The following is a 21,347-nucleotide window of genomic DNA, read 5'->3' as shown; positions in this document are numbered from 1 at the left end:
TCGGTACCGCATATCACACCTTTGGGTAAAATCATGGAAAACTACAGAATAAAGACGATGACTATAAGATAAAGAAAAAAAGACAAAACTTTCACTAAGCGATGAAGTTAACTCATAATTTATTTTCATGATACACTCTGTTAAAAATGTTGTAATAATTTTCTCAAAAAAACGCTAATAAGTTTTTTAAAACATTTACCTCGTATTTTAAAAATATTTGAAAGAGGATGTGTCGATATACAACTGTAGTTATCATGCACTTAATATTTTCCTCGTGTAATAACAAGGAGTCACCGACTGTCACCAAAACAATGTAGTGGCAACCGGCAGCACATGAATAAGAAAAAAAATCACCTCTAATATATCGATGTATTTGTATCATGCTGAAATAAAAAGTAGTTACTACTAAATTGAATATATAGGCACTAATTTATGCCGAATATGTTCAATCGCACTTTTAGAAATGAGGATTATCACGGAATATGTTATTTCGGTAACTTTGTGTTAATAAAGACATTACTACTTAACCATGATTGAGATATAAAAATTAAGCATCTATAAAATTCATAGTATCACACCTATATTCTGTTCTCAACCCCAATTTTTTTATCATGATCATTAATATTACACACTCCTTCTAAATAAATAAATTCAAGATTTTCACATGACTTAGTTTATATTTCAAACAAATCCTCTAAAACTGAAAATGTTTCCCACGATAAATCTATTAGTATCAGTGAATCATCTTGTCCGATGGTTTGTTTAGAGAGATCAAATTAGTGGATAATATCTCTGCAATCTAAAACAGTAGCATCAATTGCATAAAAATCATAGATAAGTAGCATCAGTAGCCTTAAAAAAGCAACTAATACGATGAAACATATAAAACTGCTTGTTAATTAAAACATTGCTATGCAACCGTGATTGAAATATACAAATTAAGCATCCATAAAATTCATGCTAAAGACTTACCGCATCTTTAATCTTCTTAGTTTCTTTTGGCCCTAGTTTTTTTTAATCTAGATACAACAAAAAAAAACAACAATTATAATGAAACGAATACAATCACATTTTAATAAAAATATCGCTATGTAACATGACTAAAATATACAACTTAAGCATCCATACAATTTATTCTAAAAATGTACCACATCTATATTCTTCTTGACTACTTTCAACCCTAACATTTTATCCTGATACAACCTTAAGAAAGCAACAATCACGATGAAACGGATAAAACCACATGTTAATAAAAAATTACTACGTAACCGTCGTTGAACTATACAGATTAAGCATCCATAAATTTCATGCTAAAGACGTACCACATTTCTATTCCTCCTGACTATTTTCAGCCCCAACTTTTTATCCTGATACAACCTTAAGAAAGAAACAATCATGATGAAACAGATAAAACCACATGTTAATATAAATATTACTATGTAACCGTTGTTGAAATATACCAACTAAGCATCTATAAAATTCATGCTAAAGATGTACTACATCTCTATTCTTCTTTATTTATTCCGGCCCAACTTTTTATCCTGATACAATCTTAAGAAAGCAACAATTACGATGAAACGGACAAAATCACGTGTTAACAAAAATATTTCTACGTAACCGTCATTGAAATATACAAATTAAGCATTTATAAAAATCATGCTAAAGACGTACCGTATAGTTGTTTCTTTCTGTCCCAACCTTTTATCGTAATACAACCTAAAGAAAGCAACAATCACGATGAAACGGATAAAAACATAAAACCATATGTTAATAAAAATATTTCTACTTAACAGTCATTGAAATATACAAATGAAGCATTCATAAAATTCATGCTAAAGATGTACAACATCTCTATTCTTCTTGACTTATTCTAGCCCGAGCTTTTTATCCCGATACAACCTTAAGAAAGCAACAATTACGATGAAACCGATAAAAACCGTACGATGATAAAAAATATTTCTATATAACCGCCATTTGAACATACAAATTAAGCATCAACAAAATTCATGCCAAAGACGTACCACATCTCCATTCGTCATCCATACCCAATTCTTTATCCTAATCAATACCACCAAAGACTCCTTCTAAACTAAGAAACTCAAGATTTTCACCTTGGTTCATCTCTCATGCAAATCCTCTAAAATTCCTCCTATAAAACATCCCAGTTCATGAAAGAAAACCCTTCAAAAATATCATACTGAGCACAGTTATTAGCTGGAGGAGTCAGCACAGTTATCGGTAAAACCACTTCCCCATCTGTCCAAACTCCAAAGCCGGCCTCACCGGCAGCAGCCACACCACACCACACCACAACACCCCGCAGCCTTGCTGCCTCCCCTCCCTGACCGGTCAAAAGCACACCACCACCATCCCCCCGCAAAGCCAAGCACCAACGCTCAGCAGCAGCAGCCGCCTCCCTCCCCAGCTCAGCTCAGCTCCCCCCCGCATGGAGGCGCCGCCGGGGCCGGAGCCCATGGAGCTGGACGCGCCACCGCCCCCCGCCGCCGTGGCGGCGGCGGCGGCGACCGCCGGCATCAGCGAGAAGGTAACCCGTGGGGAGGGGGGTGTCCAGATCTGGGGTGTCGGGGTGGATCTGGGCTGGGGCTCGGTGCCGATCTGCTGGTTTCGGTGGTCGTTGGGCTAATGCTGGTTTTCTCTCCGGTGTCTCGCGGCGCCTTTTTTTTTTTTTTTTTTTTTTTTTTGGTTGGAGGTGCTGCAGAAGAAGGAGGAGGGCGGGGGCGACGCCGTGACGGGTCACATCATCTCCACCACCATCGGCGGCAAGAACGGCGAGCCGAAGCGGGTGAGCTTTTTTCGGGGTCTTTTTGGTTTCTGTTCTTCTTTGTGTACAGTGGAATGTGCTAGTTTTGGCGCCCTTCGCTTGCTTCCTTGCTCGTAACAATCACTTGGTTCGCTAAGGATTTGTGCTCTCTTAAGCCGTTTCTAAGCTGTTGGTAGTGTTCGGCTGATCAAGTTAGCTATCTATGTGCTGATTCGTCGGGGAATCGCAATTTTGTGGGTTTGGGGCTGACTAGATACAGTTGTCGTTTTGATTTGTAAACAATTTAGCATTTGACTGATAAAATTACGTAGTGTATTCCTCAATTAAATGTTTGGTTATTCAATTACTTGAGGATAATGTACATTTTAGGAAGCATGATTTTCTTTTTCTGTCCGCTATTTCATAGTCTATCCTGTTGTTTCTAGGGGGTAATAAATGCTTCACTTCTAATTTTAGTTAGTCATGATAAGCTGGAACTCTGATGCACAACATAGAATCCGTCAATCTTGAGATATTGTGCGCGATTTCTCATGCGATTTTTTTCTTACCTTAACTGCAGACAATTAGTTATATGGCGGAGCGAGTTGTAGGAACTGGTTCTTTCGGGATTGTGTTCCAGGTACGATGCTTGGTCTTATGGAAATGCATGCTTACCGTGTATTGTACATTTTTTGATATGTTTGAATCAAACTGATTTAGTTTTCACATTTAGGCTAAGTGCTTGGAGACGGGGGAAACGGTGGCCATCAAGAAGGTGTTGCAGGACCGGCGTTACAAGAACCGTGAACTGCAGCTTATGCGCGCAATGGAACACCCCAATGTCATCTGCCTGAAGCACTGCTTCTTCTCAACCACAAGCAGGGATGAGCTGTTCCTGAATCTTGTTATGGAGTACGTCCCTGAGACACTCTACCGTGTGCTCAAGCACTACAGCAATGCTAACCAGCGGATGCCATTGATCTATGTGAAGCTTTACATCTATCAGGTTTGTCAGCCACCATGTTAACACCTCTCTGATTGCCACTATGCTTCTCATTGCTTCTCTAAAGATACTTTTGCTATGCTTGCAGCTTTTCAGAGGGTTAGCTTATATTCATACTGTTCCAGGAGTCTGCCACAGGGATGTGAAACCACAAAATGTTTTGGTATGACTTATGTGAACAAGGCTACATTACTTCTCTTGCTTGGTTGTTTGTTTTGAACTGGTCTCTAATTGCTTGCTGATACAGGTTGATCCTCTCACTCATCAAGTCAAGCTATGTGACTTTGGAAGTGCAAAGGTTCTGGTATGTTGATTTCCACCCTTAAGAGTAATTTCTCAGTGGTTTGATGTATGCTGAAATTATTCTAGTGGTAGGCTAGTCATAATGTTGACAGCATAAGTGGTTTATTTCGTCATGTTGCTTTTACGTGTAGATATGCTGCTTTTGCCTTTCATGATTGATTTGTGATAGAAGTTAAAATTTGCACTGTGCTGGGATAGACTTTTTTAGATAGCTCAATAGTTAATAAAAGAAATTGCCTATCATGATCAATATTTCCAAATTGGTTTTATCATGTGCTGTTATTATGTCGAAGGATTGTTAAGTTTATTAAGTTGGATGCAAAGTTGCTGAGCTAGGACTATAATGATGAATTCCTGAGCTTGGATTATAACTGTTGGCCTCTCTTCCCTAGTTCTGTTATTTCTTCATTTTGCTATTTTAACAAATAGATTGATGATCTCCTTGTACTATTCCACCAGGTTCCTGGTGAACCGAACATATCATACATTTGCTCTCGCTATTATCGTGCTCCTGAGCTCATATTTGGTGCAACCGAGTATACAACTTCAATTGACATATGGTCAGCTGGATGCGTTCTTGCAGAGTTACTTCTTGGTCAGGTTAGTCACTATATCTTTATCTAAGGAACTGCAACATTCAGGTTCCTTGATTAGATTATGCTGTGATGTTATTCTGATTATATTTCATAATGTGTATTTGTCAGCCACTGTTTCCTGGAGAGAGTGCTGTTGACCAGCTAGTAGAGATAATCAAGGTATTGCATGATGTTGTGCAAGCTACATTTTTTTTTTTGCCACGGGTATTTCTTGTGTTAACTTGATATTATGGCAGGTTCTTGGTACTCCAACCCGTGAGGAAATACGATGCATGAACCCCAACTATACTGAGTTCAAATTTCCTCAGATTAAGGCTCATCCTTGGCACAAGGTAGCCATGTTTTCTTATATTGGATCACCTTCCTCATACCATTTTACTTGCAGGGCATTGTAGGCCACTTCAAAACCAGTTTCTGCATCATGTTTAATTTGAAATAAAAAAAATGTATCTGCAGCTGCTTAACTGATCCATCTGTTGTTCTTTCGCTTACCACCAGATTTTCCACAAGAGAATGCCTCCAGAAGCCATAGACCTTGCTTCCCGTCTTCTCCAATATTCACCAAGTCTACGCTGCACTGCTGTGAGTTTTCTTTCGTTTGCTTAGTTTTATATTATCTATAAATCTATTGTTTTCGCTAAGCGCTAGGATAATGATTATTTACATGGATTTGCTTATTTTAGCATTTCATTTCAAGTGTTGTTAGCTGTTACAGTCAAATATTCATAGACCGTGTGTCAAGAACAATAAACGAAATGTTTCTGTTGAGGTCCCTTATGGAAGTAGATTGATGGATCCCTGGTCCTGCATGGTCATTGTAATTATAATATCCAGTGGTCCAAAACCAAATTGGTGTGTTGGCTGGTGAAGAGTGAGTGCAACTTTCATACAGTCGCATGTGCCTGTTAAATATAGTTGTTAGTGCTCCACTTGAAAAAGTTGCTGTTAATTGTTTAAAGCTTATGCTTTAGCTGGAAAACAGTATAATCTCTAAAGCAGCATGCTGGACATTTTCAAAGAGCTTAGCATTTGGTTGATTATATGCAGCTTGACGCATGTGCACATTCCTTCTTTGATGAGCTACGAGAGCCCAATGCACGCCTGCCAAATGGTCGTCCATTCCCTCCTCTGTTCAACTTCAAGCATGAAGTAAGTAAACGAGAACATTTTCAAACAGTCGCTTTTTATGGTACATTTATATTTACCTGTCATGGATGCTTATCAATGCTCATTTCTGGTATGCAGCTAGCCAGCGCCTCTCCAGAACTCATCCACAGGCTCATACCGGATCATATCAGACGGCAACATGGCCTCAACTTTGCGCATGCTGGGAGCTAAAGGGCACCGCGACGCCACCGTTTTGTTCGTTTATTTTTCCATGAGCTGGACATTGCAATCCTAGATGACTCCATTGTCCTGGACTTGGACTCCATCTCAGATTGCACCATCCATGTTCCATGATCCATCCATCCGTCAAGCCATTTCCGCAAGGACTCAGTACCAGAGAAGAAGTACAATTATGTAAATTATCTAACCATGGAGAAATGCGTGCTGCTGCTGCTGGTGTTAAGTACGTGACGGGGCATGCTGGTTGAGTAGTAGGTAAGGTTAAGGATAAATGTAGTTGGTGGAGACTGAGAGACATGTTAAGCTAGGGAACCCTGCTTTCCTTCTTTTTTTTTTCTCCTTTCATTTTGGTTTCTTCCCATTTTGTGATCCTTAGCATTGCCCTACAGTAGTGTAGCTGCTCCCTGTTTTTGTTTGCTCTTTCATCATGTAAATGCCAATCCCAATCGCAATGAACCCTCTTTCCTTCACATCCTGGTCTACTCCCTGTCTTGATTTTGCAGCTTTGTTTGTTGATGATCAAGTAGTGAACCTGAACATCTCTGCAATTCAGTGCAAGAACACAAGAATTCAGCAGAATCATGTGATACAAATCATGCAATCCTGCGAGGATACATTTGCAGCGCACCAATCTTGATGCAGCGGAAGCATACACGATACAACATACGGTAAGGTAGACTACAGCAGCGGCCGTGGCGGCGGCGGCGGAGGCTCGTCGGTGGCGTGGTCCTTCACCTTGGCCCAGAGCTCCGGCCAAATCGCCTTCCTGGTCTCGGCCACGATCTCCCCGTCCCATCCCCTCGCCGCGAGCGCCTCCGCCTCCCGGACGGCGGCGGCCACCACGTCGTCGACGCCGCCGTCGACGGCCGCGTCCACGATGCCCCGCCGCAGGGCGTCGGCCGCCGTCATCTTGTCGCCCCGGAGGACTAGATCCCTCCTGTTCACGGCGTCGGGGACCTTCTGCCGGATCAGCTCGGCGAAGAAGTCGACGATCTTGAGGCCGGCGTCCACCTCGCTCATGTACAGGAAGCCGCGGGAGGCGCGCATGACCACGGCGTCGTGCGCGAGCGCCAGCGCGCACCCGGCGGCCGCGGCGTGGCCGGTGACGGCGGCGACGGTGGGCACCGGGAGAGCGAGGAGGTCGGCGACGAGGCCCCGGAAGGCGCCGCCCATGGAGGCGTGCAGCTCGGCGGGCACGGTGCGCGCCCAGTCCAGGTCGAACCCGTTGGAGAAGTACTTGCCCTCGCCGGCAATCACCAGCGCGCCGCCGGCGCCCGCGGCGGCGGCGGCGCGGACGGCGGCGACGGCGGAGCGGAGCGCGGACAGGAGGGGCGGGCCGAGGCGGTGCTCGCCGGCGCCGGTGAGGGTGATGACGTGGACGGCGCCGCGCTTCTCCACGGTGCACAAGCTCGCCGTGTCCATTTGGGGATTTCGGCGATGAATGCCGTCAAGACCTGGATGTCTGGACTCCTTTGGCGTTTCAGTTCACGTTTATCTTTTCGACATGAGCTTCCCAGCATCTTCGTTTTGTTTAATCAGCTGTCAAGAGCAAGTTCAATAGTATAGTCCACTACTAGCTCCAATTTATCTATAGCTAATCTAATAGCCAATTAATATAATAGTTGCTTACTATACTATTAGCATATGGTCCCACTGTCATACACACATTGCGTCTTGTAGTCCGTGCTGCAGCTGGCTACAGATTTGTAACCCGCTGCTCTTCTCTCTCATCTTTTATCTCATTAAAATATGTTTGCAGCTAGCTTATAGCAGGTACAATAGCAGGCTACAAACAAGCTGCAAACATATTTTAAGGAGATAAATAAGGAAAGAGAAGGACAACGGGTTACAGATTTATAGCCAGCTGTAGCACGGACTCCAAGACACAATATGTGTATGACATGTGGGACCATGTATTAATAGTGTAGTATGTAACTATTATATGAATAAGCTATTAAATTGGCTATAGATGAATTGGAGCTAGTAGTTAGCTATACTATTGAACTTGCTCTTAGTGTGCTAATCGTCGATTTGATTCCAAGTCCAGTAGCTCATGAGTCATGACGCGTTACCGGCCAATCGTACTGGATAGTACTTTTTTTAAAACATTTTGTAAACGACTCTTGCGTCGAAGATCAACATTACAATCACATTTATCTTGCAAACAAATTGTAGACTGACCGGTTTTGGAAAAGATAAGCACCGTGACGGAATGAGAAGAAATTTACAAGGTAAACATCATCGTACAATTCGCCTAGGCTTGGAGGGCAAGATTATAGATTTATTTTTACAGGAACGAGTTCCCAACTTCCGTATCCGCTTGGAGCACACGGATTTTTTTTAAAAAATACGTTGTGATTTCACATGAAAGTGCACGATTACCATGGGGATTCCTGGTATTCTACTAAATTGCCAGAAGGGTTTGAACTTTCTGAGTTACATTTATTGGATCATTGCCAAAGAAACATCTGTAGTGACATTTTCTTTTTCTAAACCATTCTCTTTTCATTTTATCAACATTGACAGCAGTTCGTAGCATATGTCAAATCATATATCTATCTCTGCTAAGAGAGTAAATAGATCTGAGCATTAAGATGAAAGTACATACCACCAAAACTGATCCAACTCAAAGTTGACAAAATAACAAAACATCTTTAGTTTTAAGAAGCATACAAATCCAACATCCAAATAACTCAAGTTCTAAAGAGAACTAGGCACTAGTGACGCTTAGGAGGTGTTGGCTTGGGCCTTGTTGAGGATGACACCCTCGTACTTGACCTGGAACCACTTCATGGCATCCTCCTTGGTGACCCTGTGCTGGATACCAACACGGGACTTGCACCTACGGCGCCGCGCAACACGGTACCCAGCACGCTCAAGAACGACGTAGAAGTCCATACCGTAAATACCAGTGGATGGGTCATACCTGAAAGGCAACAGATAGGTCAATTTACTTGTGAATACATAACTTCATTCAATGATGATGATGGGGTGATATTGAGGGGTTAGTGTGCAGTCAACAAAAAAAACAGACAATGTGTCAGCAGGTCTATGTACATCAAGGAACTACTATCAATAGAACAATGTGCCTTGACAAATACTGTGAATATAATTAGTTAACATGGGATTCCAAGAACATATCAAACAATAACAATACAATGATACATTAGCTGGAAAACACTAGCAAACATTTTGCAACAGTGCACGAGAGCATATCGTACTAAAAGCAAGAGCATATCGTAGTAAAAGAAGATACTCAATAACCTGCTACGAGTCCAAGAGGCTAGCACACTAGTGCAACATTGGATGATCAACTACGTCGCATGAAACATACACTGAACAAAATTTAGGAACCAATGCATAGCACGACTGTTTCTGTTATACATCAAACATTACAAATGTTGAAAGATGAGTAGCATTTGAGATTTGAAGTGAGGATTTTGATACAGAAACAACAAATGTAGTAAATACACAGATCAAACTGATTTTAAAAACTACATTTCACCCAAATAAAAATCTACGCATGAAGAAAAGTAACTACATTTGGGCGTTGAAAAGGAAGTTTAGTAACAAATGCTCTACATTGAAATAATACAAGATTATGGGATTATATAATCTTACTTGATGCCAAGATCAATGTGCTCCTGGATACCAAAACCAAAGCATCCAGTCTCACTGAAGTTCCTCCTCAGCAGCTCGTACTCCTTCACCTTCAGGCCACTCTCCAGGAGCTGCATTGCCTTCTCACCACGCACTGTCACGTAGCACGCGATCTTCTCATTACGCCGGATGCCGAACGACCTCACAGTGTACCTCGCTGCAATATCGCATCATCGTCACTCCAAGTCTGAAAGCCAGCAATAAACCACATACCACTGATAATAACAGGCCAGACTTCAGAATTTACCCTTGGAGAACACCGGTGACTGCCCACTCAGCTGCTCCAGCACCTAACAGAACAAACAGCAGAATTTACATACATTTGAGTATGGACGATCGAAAACATGATGCATAAAACTCAAAGTCAAAACAAAATGTTCATTTGAGGCCAATGAGGCTGGACTAATCATGCCCAATCTACAAATTCGACAAATGGAATAAATTGAAAGTCCAAACCAGCTTCTAATCGTAATGGCTTCATGCTAGCAGCATCAGTAACACAACTTTATAAACCATCCACGAGCAACCAGACAACAGCTAGATTGGACACACATCAATCAAAGAATAAAAATGCCCAGAACCAAACAATAGCTAGCCGCTACACAATCCGGACTGGAAAGCTCACCATTGCACTCAGCCTATCTGAAACCAACAAACCGTACAGCTCTACATGACTAAACCAAGCCGAATCTGACATGACATGAACAGGTGCATCGTGATTATTACCTTCGAGGCGCGGGTGAGGCGATCTCCGCTCTCGCCGACGGAGATGTTGAGGACAAGCTTCTGCACCTTGATCTCCCGCATCGGGTTCGCCTGCTTCTTCTCCGACGCCTGCGAGCACAGAAACCAACCAAAAGAAAACGCATCAAAACCACGCGCGCCCGAGCGGACAGAAGAACGAATCGAGGAGAAGACGTCGCCGACGGCAAGGCGGCGCGCCTCTCACCATGGCGAGATCTGGGAGGCGGCGGCGGCGAGGGGGAGGCGGGAGCGGCGGAGATGGGGGGTTTAGTGTTGCTCGGGCGGCGGCGGGGAAGGAGCTTTGTAGGAGTAGGGGAGGAAACCCTAAAATTGTTGTGCTGGGTGTTTGTATGGTGACAATTACTATATTGCCCCGGTGGAATGGAAAAGAAAGGGAGGGGCATTTACGTAATTTCAGTTAATAAAAGGGATTAGAAAAAAATTTCCGTTGCCGGGACTCGAACCCGGGTCTCTCGGGTGAGAGCCGAGTATCCTAACCAGCTAGACTACAACGGAAGCTTGGTTTCTCTGTAATTCTAATTTTATGTATATGTTTTGTATATGTAGCAATTTACAAAAAAAATGTCTAATCTTCTGTTTGCTTGTTCATTGGAAGATTCGACCTGATTATCACAAGCCGTATAAATCGATGAATTCTTGTCGTATATCTGTCATATATGGGAAGAACCGAAGAAGCCCAACTTTTCTTGGCACAAATAATATCATCTCTGTGTTGCTGTCTGATAAACTTCATTTTATCGGTTATTAGTATTACTGTTTGTAATCATGTATTAGGAGTAACAGTTTTTAACTACTTTTTATAGTTTGGTGAATGAGCCAAGACAATTACTCGGGACTTGGTTTCAGAGATCCTAAAACATTTCAATGCAACAGATGGCCTTAAAAAAAACTTATCATAGACAGGGGCTGACCATAAGAAGGTGCATTACATGTATTCTACATTTCTACAGCTTTCAACAAGTGAAAGAGGGTTTCAGAGTGAACAAAAACTCAAGAGGTACTCTTAGAAAGTCAGAGATTGCTGTAAAAACTGCTATAACAATTCAGTCACTGTCAGCAAAGTTGCTGGTAGTAGCCTGGTTATCTGCAAGACTGCAACTGCGTGATTCTTGGTCTTGGCCAGGACTTGACAATCAGACACCCTTCAGACGATCAATCAGCTCACTCTTCTTCAGCCTCGAGTAACCTTTCATCCTTCTCGCCCTCGCCAATTCTCTCAGCTCAGCCACCTTCATATCATTCAGATCCAGCGCCTTTGGCTCCCCATCTGCATGTTCCTCCGAAACATCAGCTATGCCTAGCTTGTCAACAAGAAGCAGATGATCAGTTCTGGGATGTCAAACAGCCTGCATTTGTTTGATGTGTTCTTGGAACAGCAATAACCAGTTCTTTTTCTGAAATACAACAGTTCAATCCACAGTGAACAGCATCAGTTCTGTACATGCAGAAACGAGTGCAAGTTCTACGTTTTCTTTTTTCACTTACCGTATGACTGCTTCCTCCTCTCAACCTCTTCGAACGGGTCAGATGATTGCTTCCTCGTCCTCCTCGAAGTTCTTGGCGATTCCTCGGCAATGGAGGTCTGGATGCTTTTGAAGAACTCAATGAGCTCTTCTTTGCTACGCCTATTAACCGTTCTTGGCAACGGAGATCCATTTGCTTCTGACCTGATGCTCCCCAACGATGAGCATGAGAAGCTATTCCGTGGAGGACAAAGCAGAATCCCATTTGCAAAGTCTGCAACTAATTGAAAAGATCAGTTACTTAACAAGAAGTTTCTTAGTTCATTTCGCCATGATTTGCAGTTTTAGCTAACTGCAGTTTCAAACCAGGTGTTATAAAAGCAGAAAGAGAAATGATGGCATGCTGCAAAATCATAGTTAATTACTTATGTTTATGTATGTAAATTAAGGCATGTGTGTAAATTTCAGAATGAACTGATTCACTGTCACCTTTGTGGAGAGCAAATGATCCTGGGAAGGCAGCCTTTGCGAGATAATTTGGAGAGATTTGGTGATGCTGCAAGAGAATTCCTCCCATTTTCTCCATTTTTTCTTGCTCCACCACACAACAGGTGAAGAACTCCCTGTCCTCCAATGGAGCCAAAAGTTTGTTCCTTCTGCTCTCTGCTTCAATCCACTCACAGCCACATGAAGAAAAAATGAGAACTGATACTCAGGGAAAATTTTCATTGATACCCTCAAAGTAATATTGAAATTTTTTAGGCATCATTTTGGAACTAGTACAGTAGTACTACAACACAAATGCGTGATGTCCTTTTCATGAAATTTTCTTAAATGTGAGGCGTGAAATGGGAAACTTTGCAACCCAATCCAGAAAGCTATCCATTTCAACCAAGCGAAGCCGCGGCAACATCGCGGGATTTCGCGGCAAAATTTGAACTCCCCTTCTTCTTCTTCTTCCTCCTGCTCCCATGGCGACGCCTCCACTCACCTCCGTTTCCAGCCACCTCCGAGCCCCTCCTCCATGGCCGCCTCCCAAGAACAGCAGCCCAAGAACAAGGGTTAGGTGCGACGTCCTCGCGGCGTCCGGTCATATCCTGGAGGCGGCCTCTGCTCCGAGGGGCGCCAAGAATTCGCGGAGTCGGGCACCGAGAACCGATGTGGACGTGCAGATTGAGAGGCTCTGTCGGGCGGGTGAGTTAGAGGAGGCGTTGAGGTTGCTCGGCTCGGATGGCGTCGACGCCCGGAGCTACGGCGCGGTCGTCCAGCTCTGCTCGGATCTGAGATCTTTGGAGGCCGGGAAGAGAGCCCATTTCTTGGTTCGCGCATCTGGTGTTGGAAAAGATGGAATGGATAGTGTTCTCGGAAGGAAATTGGTGCTGATGTATGTGAAATGTGGGGATTTGGAGAATGCAAGGAAGGTGTTTGATGAAATGCCTCAAGTGAGTGACGTGCGAGTTTGGACTTCACTGATGAGCGGTTACGCGAAAGCTGGTGAGTTCCAAGACGGCGTTTTGCTGTTTAGGCAGATGCACTGTTCTGGGGTTAGGCCGGATGCACATGCTATTTCGTGTGTCTTGAAATGCATTGCCGGTTTGGGCAGTATTGCAGATGGTGAAGTAGTTCATGGGTACCTTGAGAAGTTGGGTTTGGGGGTGCAATGTGCGGTTGGAAATGCGCTTATAGCACTGTACTCTAGGTGTGGCCATGTTGATGGTTCACTACAGGTGTTTGATGGGATGCCTCACCGGGATGTCATTTCTTGGAATTCTGTGATTAGCGGGTGCTTTTCGAATGGATGGCATGGTAAGTCTATTGAGCTTTTCGCCAAAATGTGGTCTGAAGGCCTCGAGATCAATCCAGTGACGATGCTTGGCGTTTTGCCTGCTTGTGCTGAATTAGGATACAATCTTGTCGGAAGGGTGCTTCATGGATACTCAGTTAAAACCGGACTACTTTGGGAATTTGAATCTTTGGAGAATGGGATAGATGAAAATCTGGGATCCAAACTGGTGTTCATGTATGTTAAATGTGGTGAATTGGGCTATGCAAGGAAGGTTTTTGATGCAATGTCATCGAAAAGCAATTTACATGCATGGAATCTAATGATGGGTGGGTATGCGAAGCTTGGTAAATTTCAAGAAAGCCTCTTGCTGTTTGAGAAAATGCATGACTGTGGAATTACTCCTGATGAGCATACCATTTCTTGCCTCCTAAAGTGTATCACTGGTTTGTCTGGTGTAATGGATGGTTTGGTGGTTCATGGGTATCTTGTGAAGTACGGTTTTGGGGCACAGTGTGCAGTTTGCAATGCACTGATATCATTCTATGCAAAATCCAACAGGATTGAAGACGCACTCATGGTGTTTGATGAAATGCCTCAACGTGACATCATTTCTTGGAATTCTATAATTGGTGGATGTGCTTCCAATGGTCTATATGATAAAGCTGTTGAGTTGTTTGTAAGAATGTGGTTAGAAGGACAGGAGCTGGACTCTACTACACTGCTAAGTGTTATGCCGGCTTGTGTACAGTCGCACTATTCATTTATAGGAGGAGTGGTTCATGGGTATTCTGTGAGAACTGGATTGATTAGTGAGACATCTCTTGGTAATGCTCTTCTTGATATGTATTCAAATTGCTCAGATTGGCGTAGCACTAATAAGATATTCAGGAATATGGAACAGAAAAATGTGGTGTCATGGACAGCAATGATCACAAGTTATACCAGGGCTGGGCATTTTGACAAAGTGGCTGGGTTATTTCAGGAAATGGGATTAGAAGGTATCAGACCAGATGTCTTCGCAATCACCAGTGCTCTTGATGCATTTGCTGGCAACGAATCACTGAAACATGGGAAATCTGTCCATGGATATGCCATCAGAAATGGAATTGAGGAAGTTCTTCCAGTTGCTAATGCACTGATGGAAATGTATGTGAAATGTGGGTATATGGAAGAGGCAAGATTTATTTTCGATCATGTGACAAAAAAGGATACAATCTCATGGAATACACTAATAGGAGGTTACTCCAGGAGCAATCTTGCCAATGAAGCCTTCACCTTATTCAATGAAATGCTACTCCAACTCCGACCTAATGCGGTAACCATGGCCTGCATCCTTCCAGCTGCAGCAAGCCTTTCATCGCTGGAGCGAGGCAGGGAGATGCATGCCTACGCAGTACGGAGAGGGTACTTGGAAGATAATTTTGTAGCCAATGCACTCGTCGACATGTATGTTAAATGTGGTGCATTACTGCTAGCACGCCGTTTGTTTGACATGTTAACCAACAAGAACCTTATCTCATGGACCATCATGATAGCTGGATATGGCATGCATGGTCGCGGTAGAGATGCCATTGCCCTCTTTGAGCAGATGAAGGGAAGTGGCATTCAGCCTGATGCCGGTTCTTTCAGTGCCATTCTGTATGCTTGTAGCCATTCAGGCCTAAGAGATGAGGGATGGAGATTCTTCAATGCAATGCGGAATGAGCACAGAATAGAGCCTAAACTGAAGCACTACGCCTGCATGGTCGATCTACTATGCCACACTGGGAATCTGAAGGAAGCTTATGAGTTCATAGAGACAATGCCGATCGAACCGGATTCGAGCATCTGGGTCTCATTGCTTCGTGGATGTCGAATTCACAGGAATGTCAAGCTTGCAGAGAAGGTAGCAGAGATGGTCTTTGAGCTGGAACCTGAGAACACAGGGTACTATGTTCTTCTTGCCAACATCTATGCTGAAGCTGAGAGATGGGAGGCTGTCAGGAAGCTCAAGAACAAGGTTGGTGGCCGTGGGCTCCGTGAGAACACTGGCTGCAGCTGGATTGAAGTGAGAGGAAAGGCCCATATCTTCTTCGCGGAAAACCGAAATCATCCACAAGGAATGAGGATTGCAGAGTTCCTGGATGATGTTGCCAGGAGGATGCAGGAAGAAGGCCATGATCCTAAGAAAAAATATGCTCTGATGGGCGCTGACGATGCTGTTCATGATGAGGCGCTCTGTGGGCATAGTTCAAAGCTCGCCGTGGCATTCGGTGTTCTGAATCTGTCACAAGGGCGGCCAATCCGTGTGACCAAGAATTCAAGAGTTTGCAGCCATTGCCATGAGGCTGCCAAGTTCATCTCCAAGATGTGTGGTAGAGAGATAATTTTGAGGGATTCAAATAGATTTCACCATTTTGAAGAAGGTAGGTGTTCTTGCAGAGGTTATTGGTGAGCAAAAAAAAAAAAAAAAAAACATGTTTCATTACTCAGGCATAGTTTTGTTCATAGTAGCGTACATATGTGCTACATATAGCACCATGTAAGCTTGAATATTGACTATGATTTACTCGTTACATTACATGAGGAAGAATTGAAGATGATGCGCTACATCATTGTGGTATTGTCTTTGTAAGAAAGAACAGCTAAAATAACACAAAACATAAATGGATTTCGCCATTAGTACAAGGAAGCTGGTTGCAAGCACAAAAACACGCTGACTCTTAGAGAACATACGTTCATTTCACCGTATTAACAATCTTGAACTCTCACTTCACACAACTAGCTGCAGAGAACTAACAATCTTGATTTCTCACGTCACACAACTTGCTGCAGTGGGCCTAGCTTCATCATTGTCAAAAGACTAGTCAGGACCAAGCTGACACTGATGGTCGGGCACACAATTTTGTGCTAAATGTCCTCAAGAAATTGTCCCATCGACTGGTACAGGGCTGCTCTTGGGCATTGATAATGCCGCACATTGTCAGTCTAAGGTAGATTGTAAACTTTGACCACCTTGGATGTGTCACACACAATCAGGTTATCTGAATCAGTCGGAGTAGTACACAACCAGTTCACCTGTCAAGATGTAGATCAAAGGTTAGCAATTTTACCCAATCCTAAGAATTCAGTCACATCCGTTAACAGCAAAATTACTATCTAGTAGTACATCAAGTAATGGAGTATTATGTGCAGATAGATAGCCAAAGTCTGCAGACAACATTTCACAGAATTTAAGGTTGAGTGGCTACCTTTTTATTAACCTTTATATCCAACACCAATTCAGCACTGTTGTTTGTTTCAGAGGAGAACCCTTTGGACCAATCCCATAATTTAATTGATGAATCATTGCCACCAGAAACAAGAAACTTCCCCTTCTCGCCAAATGCTGAAAATGTACTGTTAAAGTATTAAGCAGTTAGTAAAAGGGTAAGATATGTAAGAAATTACAGAGAAACAACATAGTGGGACTTACACGCAAGAAACAGATGAAGTATGACCACCCACTGTGTAATCAAGGTGGATCCTGTTCCCTTGACTTTGACTACCACATCCATCTCCTAAATCAGTTCTTTTCGAGCTTAAACTCAAATCTGCCATCCGAGGAAGCCCTTTTGATTTTGCAGGGGCAAGTTCATATTCTAGATCAACCACATCAACAGCACCATCTCCTCTTGCAACAGCACAAACTTTGTACGACCCTCCCAAGATGCCCTCTTCAGAAACTGCTATTGAGTGAACAAAAGGAGGATTGAAACATTGCCCACCTGAACTTCCATTCTGCATTTCAGGTGATCCTGACGTCCAAGAGCAAAAAAAAAAAAAAGTTAATCAATGCATGCTGGAGAAAATTTATGCGAAAAGAAGGGAATATACAGCATTGTGGTTAATCAGCAAAACCCAACTTTCCCATTTAATCTTAAAGATGTGAACCCATTAAAGTAACCATACAAGATTCACTAGGAATTGTTAGTATATGACCCTGTCAAAAGGTAAACACATACATAGAAGTTGGTGCAATGCATGGATTGTAAGTTTTTCATTCAAGGAAAAAGGAGGTACCATAATCTATAGAAAACAGTGTTCGCCCTTTGGAGAAATCCCACACAGCAAGCTTTGAATCAAGGCCTCCAGTAATAGCTGTTAGATGAAACTGAACTAATTGTGAGGATAAAAAAATTACAAATTAAAATAAAAGAATCCAAGGAGAATAGCTAGTATTTGCATCTTACAAGTTGACAAAAGAAAAGTATAAGTCAAACAATGAAGCATGAAGTAGCACTGACCTGTCCAAGGTCTCCAAGGAATGAATTGTACACTGCTGCAAATCTTATAAAGATAACTAAGGGATAACTGATTTACATGTTGCAGGGAAATTAAAAAAAAAATACTAGGATCATAAAAAGATGAAACATCAGAGTTAAACATCCCAGTAGCACTACATAAGGATACACTTGTGTGGGCTTCCCTCAATCTTTTGTACAGGCTTTTTTGGATGGTGTTGATAATCTGCAAAAGCAAAAGCAGAATTTCTCTAAGAGTGAAAACATGAGCAAGTTCTGACTTGGAATAACCTTCTATTGCACCAAAGCAAGGTAGTTCAGAAATCTATTTCCAATTCAAAAACTATTATTTTATCTAAATGATACACAAGCACACAAAATCAGAAAATCTCAACAAGAAAACTTTCTAACAACAAACCAATTAAATGAAGCAAGTAGTGTGAAAATATCACCATAAATTCTCTAGCTATATAACTTGTTAATAATTGAAAAACTAGAAAAACTGCAACATAAATATTTACAGTCAATGTTCATTTACTTAAATTTAATGGTAAACTGCATTGCTTACAGATTTGCCAACTCTTTCAACATTTTCAAGTGAAGTCCTCTAAGTCTAAACAGCACTACCAATATTTTGATCACTTAATATGTTTTAAGATAATAGAAGCATGCTTGTCTTCAACATTTATGTCAACACAATATTTTACCTTGACATCCCCACTGTCATCTGCAGCAGCAAGAAAACCTTTAGAGCTCACAGCAATCTGCATCAAATGTGGCCTTTTAGATTCTCTTTTTAATCCAATCGCATTTGCATAAAAGCTTTAGGTAAAATAATAAGAGAACATCCATAAAGTGAAAGCATCATTTCAGGATGAAATAGTGATCTTTTCATAGAGAATGAGATGGCAATATACTCCAGGGTACCTGATTGATTTCATCTCTATTGTAGTTATAAGTGTCCAATGGCTTTGCTTGAGGTCCCTAATAAGAAAAAAGAATCATGGTAACCATATTACAAGAGAGAAACCAAGTTAAGCACATAATAAAAATAGGGATGCTGAACTTACCATTCGAACATCGAAAGATAAAATTTCATTTCCAGCAGAGGCATACACAAGATCTTCATTTCCTACCAAAAGAGAGGACATTTTAGTGTGTGACATTGGCACGCCCCACATATTTTTGGGACAAAACTCTGGAGTGGTTTGGACAACGGAGGGCATGCTGACCTGCTTTGAAACACACAGAAGAAATTGGTTGATTTGTCGCCTCCATGGTGAAAAGCACATCCTTCGTACGCAAATCAAACCAGCAAAGACATCCATCCTAATGTGGTCAAATAAGAAGGGTCAAGAATTATGAATCATATTCTCAAGGTAGTGCGACACACGGTTAGAATTGTAACTTTGCAGAAAAAGGGAAATGCCCTAAAAGAAGAAAACACCTACTGGCTGTAAGATGATATCAGCAAACGGATGCACATTCACCAAGTTCATAGCAATTCATAACGTTCTTGCATGTACCTAGTGCCAATTTTGTAGTTTTTACCGATCGTATATGAAATCCTAGATGAGATCTCTACAACATCTTCATGCTGGGAAAGTTATGGTGGGACAATTGGTACTGAATTAGTGAACTCAAGTGCCATCAGGAAGCAGCAAGGACAAGGTGAAATAGGGAACTGGATACTAATCTATGGTTATGCAGGTTGCTACTTTCACAAAGTTACCAGTGCATTATTGTACACAGCAGTGGAATGATTATCTCAGTTTGCCGTCAGAGATGCAAGACCTCTATAGATCGGCCACATGACTATTGCCTACTAGTGCCTTATGAACCAGCTCAACCGCCCCCGCTAACGCACAAGCAGCCATCTAAAGCCTCCGGCAATGAATTTGGCTGCCAATAGTCATGGCTGCAGATTTCTGCATCGCAGGGGAGGAAGCATGCGATGCGAGCCTACAAGATTGTGCCACTAGCTCAGCAGACAGCGCCCACGAGGTGTTCGACCGTTGTCCTCAGCGAAGGGCACCCCTCTCCTCCTCCTCCTGCTGCTGCTGCAGCAAGGTGTCTCCCACCAGAGAGGCCACGCGTTGCTCCGGCAGAGGAAGTCGCAAGGCCCTGGATGGCGTCGCGCGCCTTCCCCTCGGAAGAAAGACCCACGCACGAGCAGAATCGCTTACCTCGCCGGAGGAGGCGACGACGCCCGGGCGGGAGGAGGAGGCGACGCAGCAGGTGACGGCGCCCTTCTTGTGCCCCCGCAGCCGCCTCGGCTTCCGACCCTCCGCCGCCGCCGCCGATGAATCCGTCTCGGACATGGCGTCGCAGCGCTGAACCCCAGCGAGGCCGACACGGAGCCGCAGACCGTGCGATCAAAATCCGACGGTCTCCGCTGCTATCTCGAGCCGGAACTCAACTCCGACCCGGACAAACATAGTCCGACTCGTAGGCCAACGCGTACAGGGAAAGGCGGAGACCGCGCCTATAAATAAATCAATCAACCAAGACCCAAAGCCAAACCGTCCCCTAATTTTTTCCTAAAAAAAAACTAGCGTAATCCTCCATCCAAATCCTCGATTTTGAGATCGATGGAGCGCAAAGACGGCGAGACGCCGGTGGAGAATTCCGCCGTCGGCGACGCGAAGGAGGAGGAGAAACAGCCTCGGCAGGAGAAGAAGCCGTTCGGGATAGACGCTTACTTGGAGAAGTGGACGGCTGCGGAACAGGAAGCGGCGAAAGCCTTCTTGCGGGCGTTGATCGCGGACGCGCACCAGTACATGGAGATGACGGAGGAGGAGGTGGTGGAGGAGTACCGACGGGCGGGGAAGCTGCACAGGTATGATCCGGATACGGAGTGGCAGAAGCGATATGCCCGTGTCGCTAGGGCTCACCCCCCGCCTCCCTGCGTCATGGCCCTCATACCTAAGTTGGAACAATACCTCAAGCTCCTCGATGAGGATGATGAACAAGATTACCTCAAGCTTCTTAATGAGGATGATGAATAAGATAAAAAATAATTGGGCTTGATGAGGATGATGAATAAGAGTAGAAGTAATTGGGCAGAATGAACAATATTAGAAGTAATTGTGCTTTTTTAAGGCTTATTCAGTTTTCTCAAATACATTTATGGTTTGTTCTCTTTGGTTTTTATTAAGACAAAGACATGTTTTATTTAATCAAGTTCAAAATCCTCTATGGCCACGCGACTTCTCCTCGGCCTCCACCAGCCTACTCTGGCACACGGCGGGCGACGCAGGCACACTTCAGCCACATGTACACTCGCATCGGTTGCCTCAGACACTACATGCACACTCTTGTGGAGGTTATCGTCTCCATACTTTCCATCGCATCTCGACCGTCGTCGACCACTCATGAACAGTTCTGGTCTGGTCCTGGGG

General features: G+C 43.2%; 6 protein-coding genes and 1 non-coding gene across 11 annotated transcripts; 2 read left to right on the top strand and 5 right to left on the bottom strand.

Moving 5' to 3' along the window:
- Positions 1-2,343: 2,343 nt before the first annotated feature.
- LOC4327089 (shaggy-related protein kinase GSK1-like) lies at positions 2,344-6,480 on the top strand. Its single transcript, XM_015762294.2, has 12 exons — positions 2,344-2,545; positions 2,720-2,803; positions 3,342-3,401; positions 3,495-3,767; positions 3,853-3,927; positions 4,012-4,068; positions 4,527-4,667; positions 4,772-4,822; positions 4,900-4,995; positions 5,162-5,245; positions 5,711-5,812; positions 5,909-6,480. The coding sequence occupies exons 1-12, from the start codon at positions 2,447-2,449 to the stop codon at positions 5,999-6,001; spliced, it is 1,215 nt and encodes a 404-aa protein (XP_015617780.1). The 5' UTR covers positions 2,344-2,446; the 3' UTR covers positions 6,002-6,480.
- A 99-nt stretch (positions 6,481-6,579) lies between these two features.
- Positions 6,580-7,474, bottom strand: LOC4327088 (enoyl-CoA delta isomerase 2, peroxisomal). Its single transcript, XM_015762301.3, has one exon. The coding sequence runs from the start codon at positions 7,430-7,432 to the stop codon at positions 6,689-6,691; it is 744 nt and encodes a 247-aa protein (XP_015617787.1). The 5' UTR covers positions 7,433-7,474; the 3' UTR covers positions 6,580-6,688.
- Positions 7,475-8,489: 1,015 nt separating this feature from the next.
- On the bottom strand, positions 8,490-10,754 carry LOC4327087 (large ribosomal subunit protein uL5). Its single transcript, XM_015762311.3, has 5 exons — positions 10,620-10,754; positions 10,397-10,504; positions 9,918-9,960; positions 9,632-9,827; positions 8,490-8,936 (listed from the first exon to the last, which is right to left on the bottom strand). The coding sequence occupies exons 1-5, from the start codon at positions 10,620-10,622 to the stop codon at positions 8,738-8,740; spliced, it is 549 nt and encodes a 182-aa protein (XP_015617797.1). The 5' UTR covers positions 10,623-10,754; the 3' UTR covers positions 8,490-8,737.
- Positions 10,755-10,857: 103 nt separating this feature from the next.
- Positions 10,858-10,930, bottom strand: TRNAE-CUC (transfer RNA glutamic acid (anticodon CUC)). The gene has a single exon. It is a non-coding gene; the product is annotated as a tRNA-Glu (tRNA).
- Positions 10,931-11,309: 379 nt separating this feature from the next.
- On the bottom strand, positions 11,310-12,587 carry LOC4327085 (uncharacterized). Of its 2 annotated transcripts, none has more exons than XM_015787616.3 (3): positions 12,388-12,587; positions 11,921-12,172; positions 11,310-11,732 (listed from the first exon to the last, which is right to left on the bottom strand). In XM_015787616.3, exons 1-3 carry the CDS (start codon positions 12,482-12,484, stop codon positions 11,569-11,571), a joined length of 513 nt encoding a protein of 170 aa, XP_015643102.1. In that variant the 5' UTR covers positions 12,485-12,587; the 3' UTR covers positions 11,310-11,568. The 2 variants fall into 2 exon arrangements, with proteins under 2 accessions (XP_015643102.1, XP_025879538.1); XM_026023753.2 differs by having other exon boundaries at positions 11,921-12,178; positions 12,388-12,572.
- Positions 12,588-12,758: 171 nt separating this feature from the next.
- On the top strand, positions 12,759-16,246 carry LOC4327084 (pentatricopeptide repeat-containing protein DOT4, chloroplastic). The gene has a single exon (XM_015766262.3). It carries the CDS (start codon positions 12,870-12,872, stop codon positions 16,116-16,118), a length of 3,249 nt encoding a protein of 1,082 aa, XP_015621748.1. The 5' UTR covers positions 12,759-12,869; the 3' UTR covers positions 16,119-16,246.
- On the bottom strand, positions 16,163-20,351 carry LOC4327083 (uncharacterized). 4 transcript variants are annotated; one of them, XR_010736425.1, is made up of 11 exons: positions 20,133-20,351; positions 19,179-19,275; positions 19,017-19,078; positions 18,874-18,930; positions 18,654-18,710; positions 18,116-18,172; positions 17,950-18,016; positions 17,726-17,803; positions 17,139-17,460; positions 16,915-17,051; positions 16,163-16,741 (listed from the first exon to the last, which is right to left on the bottom strand). XR_010736425.1 is itself a non-coding variant. In XM_015766263.2 (11 exons), the coding sequence occupies exons 1-11, from the start codon at positions 20,265-20,267 to the stop codon at positions 16,652-16,654; spliced, it is 1,170 nt and encodes a 389-aa protein (XP_015621749.1). In that variant the 5' UTR covers positions 20,268-20,351; the 3' UTR covers positions 16,163-16,651. The 4 variants fall into 4 exon arrangements, 2 of the variants coding, with proteins under 2 accessions (XP_015621749.1, XP_015621750.1); XR_010736427.1 differs by having other exon boundaries at positions 17,950-17,992; XM_015766263.2 differs by having other exon boundaries at positions 16,915-17,062.
- Between the last annotated feature and the right edge of the window lie 996 nt (positions 20,352-21,347).

The sequence above is a fragment of the Oryza sativa genome, chromosome 1, assembly GCF_034140825.1.
Source record: "Oryza sativa Japonica Group chromosome 1, ASM3414082v1".
Lineage (NCBI taxonomy): Eukaryota > Viridiplantae > Streptophyta > Magnoliopsida > Poales > Poaceae > Oryza > Oryza sativa.
Note: the sequence above shows the minus strand (reverse complement) of the source record. Positions and strands in the feature narration are given on the sequence as shown.

Coding starts and splice junctions, on each gene's coding strand:
- LOC4327089 (XM_015762294.2), top strand. CDS start 2,447: ATGGAGGCGCCGCCGGGGCCGGAGCCCATGGAGCTGGACGCGCCACCG. Junction 2,804..3,341: donor AGAACGGCGAGCCGAAGCGG/GTGAGCTTTTTT, acceptor CCTTAACTGCAG/ACAATTAGTTATATGGCGGA. Junction 3,928..4,011: donor TGAAACCACAAAATGTTTTG/GTATGACTTATG, acceptor TTGCTGATACAG/GTTGATCCTCTCACTCATCA.
- LOC4327088 (XM_015762301.3), bottom strand. CDS start 7,432: ATGGACACGGCGAGCTTGTGCACCGTGGAGAAGCGCGGCGCCGTCCAC.
- LOC4327087 (XM_015762311.3), bottom strand. Junction 9,961..10,396: donor GCCTCACCCGCGCCTCGAAG/GTAATAATCACG, acceptor TTGTTCTGTTAG/GTGCTGGAGCAGCTGAGTGG. Junction 9,828..9,917: donor GTCACCGGTGTTCTCCAAGG/GTAAATTCTGAA, acceptor GCGATATTGCAG/CGAGGTACACTGTGAGGTCG.
- LOC4327085 (XM_026023753.2), bottom strand. CDS start 12,484: ATGGAGAAAATGGGAGGAATTCTCTTGCAGCATCACCAAATCTCTCCA. Junction 12,179..12,387: donor ATCATTTGCTCTCCACAAAG/GTGACAGTGAAT, acceptor CTTTTCAATTAG/TTGCAGACTTTGCAAATGGG. Junction 11,733..11,920: donor GAGGAGGAAGCAGTCATACG/GTAAGTGAAAAA, acceptor TTGACAAGCTAG/GCATAGCTGATGTTTCGGAG.
- LOC4327084 (XM_015766262.3), top strand. CDS start 12,870: ATGGCGACGCCTCCACTCACCTCCGTTTCCAGCCACCTCCGAGCCCCT.
- LOC4327083 (XM_015766263.2), bottom strand. CDS start 20,267: ATGTCCGAGACGGATTCATCGGCGGCGGCGGCGGAGGGTCGGAAGCCG. Junction 19,276..20,132: donor TCGTCGCCTCCTCCGGCGAG/GTAAGCGATTCT, acceptor TGACCACATTAG/GATGGATGTCTTTGCTGGTT. Junction 17,063..17,138: donor ACTTCATCTGTTTCTTGCGT/GTAAGTCCCACT, acceptor ATACTTTAACAG/TACATTTTCAGCATTTGGCG.